Source organism: Orycteropus afer, unplaced genomic scaffold, assembly GCF_000298275.1.
Source record: "Orycteropus afer afer isolate SDZICR_OR568_19922 unplaced genomic scaffold, OryAfe1.0 scaffold00430, whole genome shotgun sequence".
Classification (NCBI taxonomy): Eukaryota; Metazoa; Chordata; class Mammalia; order Tubulidentata; family Orycteropodidae; genus Orycteropus; species Orycteropus afer.
Window position 1 is genome coordinate 1,106,651 of NW_006922017.1, and position 10,846 is coordinate 1,117,496.

Below are 10,846 nucleotides of genomic sequence, written 5' to 3' on the forward strand. Positions count from 1 at the left end.
ACATGTTGCCATCAAGTCAGTTTCAAGCATGGTGACCCCACCACATGCTTCAGAGTAGCGATGTACTCCTCAGGGTTTTCTTGGCTGTATTCTCAAAGAAGTAGGTTGCCAGGGTTTTCTTCCAGGGCACTTCTGAATAGATTTAGACTGTCAAATTTTTGATTAGTAATGAAGAGAAATCTGTCATCCAGGACCCAAAGGCCAACCTAGCAGTGTTATTATGAAGATGAAATTAGGTCATTAATGGAAATGTTTTGTGTAGTATTTGGTACATAGTAAGTGATCTATAAAAACTATTATTATGGTTATAATTGTTACTGTGAAGTCATTAAGTGGCAGAGCTGGGATTTGAACCTACAGCTATCATTCTTGCATCACACCCCATGGAAGTGACATTCTATAAAAGCATAATGTTTCTACAGTCGTCTCTTATATTCACTTCAAATAATGTAGATAAGTTAATGACTATAGGCTAGAAAATAGTTCTCTGGGAACCTCCATTATTTACCTAGCCCAGAGATCTTAGAGCTGGGAAAGCCTCCTGGAGATAGAACTTCAACACTTGATTGTTGCAGACTAGCAGTATAATGCAACACCACGGTTCCCAAACTGTTTGCCAAAGTGCCCAGGGGCACCATAGTGAGTTCATAGGGATGCCGTGGGATATTAAAAGTTTTCAGGTAGATACTTTGAAAACTGCATAAAATCCTAGGTTGAAGTAGTTTTAAGTATCAACATTACATCACGTTACACTCCCTTAGAGGACATCAGATCTTTGTGAAGCTGGATTTTTGGTTGTTACTGTGATCAAAAGTAAGTTCCACACAAACATCAATGTGGGACAGGAAATGCGAATAGCAGTATTTAACCTGATTCCAGGATTTGAGAAGACAAACAGTGACCAATAGGTGCATATATCTCTTTAGAATTTATTGTGGCTAAGAATAAATTTAAACATTTTTTTCTTTTAATTTAGCTGTATTATTTTTATAAATGACTATAAAATTATTAAGACACAAATGTTTATTAAGTTGTTTGGACCTAACCACTTAGTAAATAAAACTGTTAGGTTTTCAGTTTGGTCTAGAGGTGTCATGGAAAAAGAAAGGTTGAGATGAACTGAGAAAGTTTGAGACCCTCTAGTATAATAAAAAAGGACCTATGGTGACTGACCTAGTGGAGAAGGCATTTGGCTGCTAACCAAAAGGTTGGCAGTTCAAACCCACCAGCCACTCCATGGAAGGAAGATGGGGCAATCTACTTCCATAAAGATTTATAGCCGTGGGGGTTGCTATGAGTTGGATTCGATTTGATGGTATTGAGTTTGGTTTTGGAGCTTTAGTGTAATATAAAACCTGTTGTTGTTGAGCTGATTCCAACTCTTAGTGATCCTATAGGACTGAGTAGAACTGTACCATAGGGTTCCAAGGTTGTAATCTTTGTGGAAGCACACTGCCACACCTTTTTCCTGAGGAGTGGCTGGTGGATTCTAGCTGAGAGCTTTGGCCACTGTGACACAAGGGTGTAATGGTTAAGTGCACAAAGTGTGGTATAAGGTAAACTTGAGTTCAAACTTGGCTCTGTCCTCTGTGACCTTGGACAAATTATTAACCTTTCTGAATCTCCTCACCTGATAATGGGAATTATAATTGTCCTACTTCAGAGGGTTTTATGAGGACAGATTGAGTCAATGTACATAAAGTATATGCAGTGCGTTCATAATAAGTGTTAGCTTCAGTGGGGTTGCTGACAGATGCAGTCCACTGAAGTGCAAATTTGCTAGCACAGGGGTTCAGTCCCAGCACCTACACCTGTCAGATGAAACAAAGGGGAAGCACTTTTAAGTGGCCAGATGCCATATGAGTGCTCCAGTTGAAAACAATCTATTCCATCACCTGAGGTTTTCAAAATCACTGTGTGTATATTTTAAAATTGTAATCTTGTTGTGACTATTGAGATTGAATTTTATTGTCCAATCTAATCATTCTTTTCCAAAAAGAGGCAGCTAGCTATCCATCCAAACATTGCTCTCTAAGGAAGGCCTTCTGGAGGTCAAAAAAAAAAAAAAAAAAAAAAAGCCACAGTAGTTTTCTCTCCAACAGGAATAATTATTATTGATTTACAGTGTAATAGCAGCCAACAACTTTGGTGATTGGCTAAATGTCTTCACTTCACTAGGGCCATTAATCAATCTTAGCAGCTGTTTATTGCTTAGTAGACTACCACACAATAAAGACAAACCTGAAATAAACTCCCACAGTAGCTTTGACAGGAAAAAATTAATATTTAATGTTGCATTACTAGAGCAGTTGAGACTGGGTCGCCCTTGCTTTGCAGCTGGTCAGCTATAACCAGTGTGGCCACCAAGGAGTGCTCTGGGCAGAACTCACTTGCATAGGTTCCTGACTGACTGTGGCTTCAGCTCTTGAGGGTACTGATTTGGGAATGATTTGAGTGTCCTTCAGTCTTTAACTTTGATGGTGACCTAAAGAATTAGCATAGAAACGTATTTTATATGTGAATTGTCTAAATGGTTATAATAATTGCTGCTACTAACTAGAAGCTTCATGAATCAGATTCTTTGTTTTGGACAGTGAGGTCACACTATTTAACCATAGGCCCAACTAACTGTAACAATCAAGAACAAAGTCCTTTATTATAGTTTAGGTGCTTCTTTTATTCTCATTTCTATATTGTCATTATGAGTAAACAATCCTATGTGATTTTTTGGTGTAAACTAATGATAGAGAAGAAATTGTGGAAGCTCAGAAAAATGTGATGGAAAAGATAGTAAAGTCATTTTCACCATTTGCCTTCATTAAGTCTTTACCCTACCCTTCCTCCTCCTATGAACAAATACTTCTAATAGAACTGCATGGTTTACAAAGAGCATGCATATTAATAACAAAAACAATAGTCAACAGTCACTGGGAAGTTCTGTGCCAGGCATTGCTATAATCCTGCTAGTGATTTCATGATGTCGATAGGATTATTACCACATTTGACAGATTAAGAAACTGAAGTTCAGAGAGGTTTGATAACTTGCTCAAGATCACACAGGGAACTAGTGGTAGAAGTAGGATTCATCTAGAATCCAGAGGTGGATCAAGCCTGGGCTCTGAATTTATAGATTTTCAAAGAGCAGACTGCCTATATGCTCTATGTGAAATGATCTATGAGTTACATGTAACTCTTCTTCACTCTAACTAATAAGCAAGTCACATGTACTACTTAGAAAGACAAAGCTTGTCCATGCTTAAGTCCAATGTCAGTTGTGAAGTATTTAGCACGCGGAAAATAGCAAATGGAGAGGTCTCTTTGACCATCAGTGGAAATGGTATTTACATGATCCGTAGTGAGTATTAAGATGCAGAATGACGATATTCATGATGACATTGTACTACAATATATCTCTGAAACATATCTCAAATGAAATATAAGATTTTTATATTACTTAAAAAATGTAAAGTCTGGGGATCCTTTCTCTTCTTGGATTTTATTTGATGTTAACTATTTGTTACTTTGTGTGGTAAGTCAGTGTTCAGTCATTCAAATACAATTTAATTTAATTGAGGCTTCAATAGAGATCCAATATTATCTCTGTCATCATTTGGTAAAATTATTAAGGCACTACTGTGGAAGAAGATAATGTAGGAAAAAATGTTGAATATGGCTTTAGGTAAACATAAAACTGGTGAGAAAAAACTAAGTTTGGGTGGGTTGCCCTTGAGTCTTTTCTGTCTGGCCTACACCATATGCCCCTATAGAATTACAGATATAAATATGGTAGAAAATCATGGCTTTAGGATTGTCTTCCAGCTGTTCACACAAAGGGCATCAAGGACAGGGCAGCTATCTGTCTTTCCCAGCTCCTGGACCGAAAAACTCTGGCTGCAACTAATTAAACATTCAGTGTCCTCTCATGTTCATGTTAACAGAACGACTTCTCTTTGTGCTCCTATGACTTTTGCACTGTTTTATCAATTAGACTGTCAGTCTCTCCTTTTTCCTTCATTTTTCATGTGGACTTGAATCAACTTTTCTTCACCTACAGGTCATAACACAGACAATGTGCACCCTGCTGCACCGACACTTCCAGTTACTAGGTTGCCCTGCACTGACTCTCTTCTCTGATCACACTGACCACTTGTGACATTGGTGCTCTTGTTTTGCTGAGACAGGAAGTAATCTTGGTGATTTCCACTAGGTTGCTGTGAGGACAGGAATGCCTCAATAACATAAGCGATTTCCCCCTCTTCTTGTTTCAGGTTCAATGGATCCAAATGACTTCCTGAGGGAGGCACAGATAATGAAGAACCTAAGACACCCCAAGCTTATCCAGCTTTATGCTGTTTGCACTTTAGAAGATCCAATTTATATTATTACAGAGTTGATGAGACATGGAAGTCTGCAAGAATATCTCCAAAGTGAGCTAAAGACTTTATACAAGGGGGGGTGGGATTTAGTTTAGCTAGTGCTATAAATGTCAATTTAGCAAGACTTCTATAACAAAAAGGATATTTACTATGTGTGTATCTTTGGGAATGAATGGCTTAACATTGAATGGCTCAACTACTCTTTAATAAGATATGTACGTTGTGCTCAAAGGGAGGAAACTTATTTATGTAGTGGAAGAACAAATTGTTCACAATAGACATATCGGAGTACTTAAGTGTAATGTGGGAAATTGAAGAATGGATGTGCTTCATGATGCTTTGCTTCCTGCAATAAGAAATTGGAGATGATAATTCATGGACCAGTACTTACTATGGGCCAGAATTAAGGCCATGGAATATTTTTTTGGAAAAAAAAAAAGGCCTGGTACACTACTTGTTATATATATATATTCTTTTTTGCCAGTATTTTATAACATTCTCCTGGTTAGTATTTAAAATACTTCCACTGCTAGGCGGCATTAGAATTTTCTGACTAAAAAAGCAGAAATATACTACTGCTTTTTTTCCTCATATTTGCTTCCTGCAGTCAGAGAAGACTTAAGAGCATTGTGAAATTTTGATGTTTATTGCAAATGACTAATTTAATAAACAACAATATAATAAACATTAAAATGAGATGTTCAAAGCAGTTTAGATCAAGTACTGAGAGAATAATTTATGTCTGAAAAGACTTTTTTTATTTCTTGAAATGTCAGAGTGGGGTTGATAGAATATATAAAGGTAAAGAGAGATGAGAATAATAGAACGGATTTTAAAAAGATAAGAGTATGCTCTGATTTCAGGGTGATTTATGAAGCTGGTAATATTAAATTGCAAAACTGGATTAAGAAAAAAGAGAACATACATCTTGTTAAATGCTATTAAAAACAAAAAATATACTAGTTCACTTGCATAAAATTTAACAGTATCAGCATACATTACCTGCAAAGCTTAATGCTATAGAATGAGTAACTTCAGCAGTTGACCCCTCTTGTCTTATTCCCAGGAACAAAGCACAAGGACAGTCTAGGACATTTGTTAAAAAAAAAAAAAAAAAAAAACTTGGTCAAGGTCACTCAGAACATTCACATTGTTAGATCTAATAGTCAATTCACAGTCCTGAGACCTATCAGCAGCATTTGAGTCAGTGGCCACTTGCTCCTCCAGGCAATACTTTCTTCATTTGGCTGCCAGGACACTTCACTCAATGGCTTTTCCTCCTTCCTTTCTTACTGGTTTTTCTGAGTCTGTGATTTTCCTCATCAATTACACCTCTCAATATCTTTGGGCTCCTCAAGGCTATTTGCAACATTGCTAGTTCCTTGGCTAATCATATTCAGTCTTATTGTTTAATATCATTTATATAGTGGCAATTCCCCAAATTGTATCTCTTCCTTATTTCAGATTTATACTTCTAACTGCCTTCTCACCTTTTCTACTTGAATGTTATATCCATGCTATAATAACAAATAGATCCCAAATTCCAGAGGTTTAAGGTTTATTTCTTGTTCATGATACATGTACAATAGAGATGGGATGCTGGCTCTGCTCTTTTGATCACCTTGGCAGAAGGAAAGGACGTAAATAATCTTGCCCTGGCTCTTAAAGCTACTGATGAGAAGTGAAAGAAGAAACTTCTCACCCTTTTTATTTTGTCAAATCAAGTGAAAGGAAGTAAGGAAGGGCAGTCCTTTAAAGTGCTTGAAAACTAAGTAAAGTAAATGTGAACAGCCCTAATTCCTACTACACATGTCTATTAGACATCTCAAAACATCATGCCCCGAACTGATCTTGAATTCTCCTCAGTGATCTGCTATCCTTGTAGTCTTTCCTGACAGGGTCAATGCTTCTCTTGAAGTTGTCCCTACTTATTATCACATTCCACACCTCACCACTCAGCAAATCCTCTTGGATGCCTTCAGAACATACCCACTATTTTACCACTTCTCAACATTCCTACCCATTTTCCAGTGGTGGCTTGAGTGTTGATTTGATGACGACCATATTTCAGCAGATCTTCTAGACTAAGGCAGACTAGGAAGAAAGAACTGGAGATCTTCCAAATATCAGCCAGTAAAAACTCTGTGGATCATAATGGTCTGATCTGTTCATGGAGATGATGTAAAACTGGGCAGCATTTCATTCCATTGGGCATGGGTCACCATGAGTCAGGTGATGACTTGACCACATCTAACAACAACAACATTTCCACCTTGGTCCAAGCCGTCGTCAATTCTCTCCTAGATTCTGAACTTGCCTTCTAATTGCTCTCCCTATTTGGTTCCCTTCAGTTTTTCTTCTCGAAGTAGCTGGAAAGATCTTGTTAAGCTGTAAATCAGACCATGTCCTTCCTCATTGCAAGAACTTTAATGACTTCCATCTCTTTATAACCCACAACGTCCTGCATGACCCAGCGGTCCATTATCTCTCTGGCCTTTTCTCTCAAGTCTTTCCCCTTGTTCTTTCTGCATAAGCTGTGCTGGCCTCTTTAGCCTCAAGTCCTTGGGCTTCTTTCCTCTGTATAGAAATTTTTCTTGTTATTAATTTCCACAAAATTCATTTCCTCAACTTTATGAAAGTCTACTCTGATATTCACATCTTGGTGATGTTTTCACTGGTCATCCTCTAAATTCTAAAATTTAATCATCCGCTATTGACCTATCATACTTCTCTGCTTCTTGTTTTCTCTCCTTAGCTACCAATCATCTTATTCTGTATGATTCTTTCTTTCTTCCGCTTTTCTCTTCTTCTTTTCCTCCTCCTCCTCCTTCCTCTTAGCGTCTTCTAAAATACTACTTCATGAGGGCAAAGATTTTTGTTGTTGTTGTTTTAGTGGCAGAAAAGTGTCTGGCACTTAGAAGGTGTGGACTAATTATGTGTTAAATGAATGAATAGATAAGTATGGCCTATACTGAATTTACTGAGATTAGGGTTTGAGGTCAAATTTGTTTTGAGAATCTTGATAGCAACCTTGAAAAAATCAATTTAGGAGATTGCACTTTTTTGACTCTTAGGACTTTTGTGGCTTATTGATCATGTGGTTTACCCAGGGATGAGTATGAACCCTGAGTATGTCACCTTCTGGCTTGGGCCATCATGGTAAAATTTTCTAAGGGCTTCATCTGCTAGGATAATTAGCTGTCAAGAAGAGTAATAAAAGCATGCTTATTACAGTCAATCCTTTCACAATAAAGAGGCTTGAAATTCAAGAAAGTGATCTTTAAATGAATCCTCCTCTCATAAGCAGTCCACCATGAGAAACATTGTTAAGCTGAAAGTCTCTTGAGTAATGGAACATAATTGAAAATATTTTCTTGCTGCAGATGTAAATTGTCACAGGCTTGTGAACCTTTATATCAGTTTTGATATATGGCAGTTCTATTAGAAGTGTGCTCTGAGGTTTACTTAGTTAGTCCTTGGGCCACTGCACTCTTTAGGACAGGAAATGTGTATTATTCGATTTCCTTCAGTAATTGTGCCTATTGGTGAAAACCTTTTTTTATGCTGACTATAATATAATTAAATGTTGTATTTGATAGTGAAATAATATACATATTTTTCCTATAGAACCATCTTTGCAGTCACTAACCTTGGATATATATATATATATATGGAGAGAGAGAGAGAAAGGGAGAGAGAATAAATATATGACTTTTTTTTTAGTTTACTTGATATTATTTTCTTTTCAATACATACTTATAGAGCACCTAATATATGTCAGACATTTAGGTACTCTTTAAAAACAGTATTTCCTTTTTTATAAATTAAGTCATTGCATATTGTTCATCATTCTCATAGACAATTCACTTAGGATTGAAATAGGAGCACTCTCAATGAGATATTCTTTAACCTCATATAAGTATTTTAATTATATACTGTTTGTATGAATGGAATTCTCCACTGAGCCCCTAACTTCTGCTCGGGTGTCATGCTAAGGCATGTTTTAGGAAATATAGAATAGTTTTTAAGAGCATGAGACTTTAGCCTTAGATAGACATAGTCTACAATATATTACTGATTCCTGAGTAGGAGGAAGCCCTATGCAATGGAGATAATAATAATAATACTTGATATAATTGTTTCTGAATGCTAAATGAGGGGACTTACTGGAATTCAACCATACGGGATAGGGGTAAGAGAGGAGCATATATATTTAATTTTTATTTTTTCTTTAGAAAACATTATATAGCCCTTACTAGGTGCCAGGCACTTTTATAGGTGTTTTATAAATATTAATTTAGTTAATTCTTCCAGTAATCTTGTGACATAAATATTATATTATCCCCATTTAACTGTTGAAGAGCTGAAGTATAGAGAGGTTAAGCAACTTATTCAAAATGATTGAGTCAGAATTCAAACCGAGGAAGTCTGACTCCATAGTCCATGCTTTTAACGATGTGCTTAGCAGTGATGTTATTTTCCTAACACTAGTTTGTATTAATTACCTATTGGTGAATAAGAAATTACCCCAACACTTAGTGGTTTAACACAACAGACCTTTATTACCTCAGTTTTTGTGAGTCAGGAATACAGGTGCAATTTAGCTAGGTCTTAGTGCTCAGTGGCTCTCACAAGGCTGCACTGAAGATGTCAGTGGGTCCGCTAATCAACCTGAAGGCTCCTCTTGCTGTCTTCACTTCGTCGTCATCCCTCATTCAGTCCTCAACCTATTGTACTTTATCTCTAGTGAAACAGTTCTTCAAAGGTCCCCAATGAATCCATACTTACTGTATTAAAAAGTGTCTTTCAGTCCTTACCTTACTGGACTTATTTGTAGAATTTGACATTCTCTTTCTCAAAACCCTTGATTGATCTGAACTCTCTCCTGGTTCTTCTCTCTTACTTTTCTGATTCTTCTCAGTTTTCTGTCAGATTTATCTTCTTCTTCCCACTCCAAATATCAGTACTGACTCCTCTACTAATAAGGAGCTCTGGTGGGGTCATGGGTAAGACATTTGGTTACTAACCAGAAGGTCAGTGGTTCAAACTCACCAGCTTCTCCATAAGAGGAATATGAGGCAATCTACTTCCATAAAGATTTATAGACTTGGAAACCCAGTAGGATCGCTGTGAGTCAAAATCGACTCGTTGGCAGTGGGTTTGGTTTTGCCTCTACTAATGATCAAACTGACCCTACTTCATAACTTTCTTACACTTAATTTTACAGAATTAGCAATAGTAGAAACTATGCCTATGAAAGGTATGTTCATGCTTGAAGAGATGAGAGACTTATTTTAAAATAAAGGCATAAGAAAGGGAAATTCAAAAATGTACCAAGCTTACTAGAATACAAATGCAATATATACATCTTATAACCACTGATAGACCCTTCAGAGGCATAGCTAAACTATGACACATATGGCATGTGCCCTGGGTGCCACTTGAAGGGGGGCACCACGGAGCAGTTTCTGTTAACCATCGCAGTTTCCATGGGCAGCTGTGAGAGATCATCCAGCAAGTTAAAACTAATACTGTTGTATTTGAGAGCCACCATGGGTGGCTCATGGGTCATCCAAGGCAGACTGTTTGATTTGCTGTGCTGAGTATAGATAGAGAAAAACTGAAGAAAAAAAAATGACTTTGGGCAAATCATAGGCCAATTTTCATCAGTGAAAGCAAGGAAGGTGCAGGTATAATTTTCATATAGTGTCATGTGATAAGTAAAAGATTAATGAACTAGAATTGTATTTTTGAGGTGATATTATAGTAAAGGGATCTAAAAGATATTCAAACAGGGGTACAATTTCATTGCTTTCCATAGGTGCTATTACCATAGATATGTCCCAGCCTCAGAATGTGTTTGGATTCTGAAAATAGTTGTCCTGTTATTCCTTCATAAGAACTGCAATTGCTCATATTAATTATATTTCTTTGATCAAGAAAATTGTGCCATGGCTATTAATGCCAGTTTGTACATCAAAATTTTCATAATTCACTTTAATAGTTCAAATGTTCTCCAAAGTAAATGACTTTTCTTTCTTTCTTTTTTTTTTCTTCTCTCTCTTATTGGTTAGATGATGCTGGATCAAAAATCCATTTGATTCAACAGGTAGACATGGCAGCACAAGTTGCCTCTGGAATGGCCTATCTAGAGTCCCAGAACTACATTCACAGAGATCTGGCTGCCAGAAATGTTCTTGTTGGTGAACATAATATTTACAAAGTGGCAGATTTTGGACTTGCAAGAGTTTTTAAGGTATGTTTAGTCTTTTTGCTTTTTTTAACTGTGATTTGGGTGAAAATTTACAGACTGAATTCACTTTCCATACAGCAGTTCACATACACTTTGTTTGTCTCATGACATTGACTACAATTTACCCTAATTTGATAGTTCCCCTCCCACTTCCTCCCGATAGTTACCTCTTCCTTGTGTCCATCCTTCCATGCACTCCTGCCCCCTGAGCTGTCTT

At 36.9% G+C, this 10,846-nt stretch overlaps 1 protein-coding gene across 1 annotated transcript in view; it reads left to right on the plus strand.

Moving 5' to 3' along the window:
* FRK (fyn related Src family tyrosine kinase) overlaps positions 1–10,846 on the plus strand; it is a 182,432-nt gene that overhangs the window by 161,840 nt on the left and 9,746 nt on the right. Inside the window, exons 5-6 of the mRNA XM_007954076.2 lie at positions 4,269–4,427; positions 10,451–10,632. Coding sequence (XP_007952267.1) covers positions 4,269–4,427; positions 10,451–10,632 — 341 coding nt within the window. The remainder of the gene's footprint in view (positions 1–4,268; positions 4,428–10,450; positions 10,633–10,846) is intronic.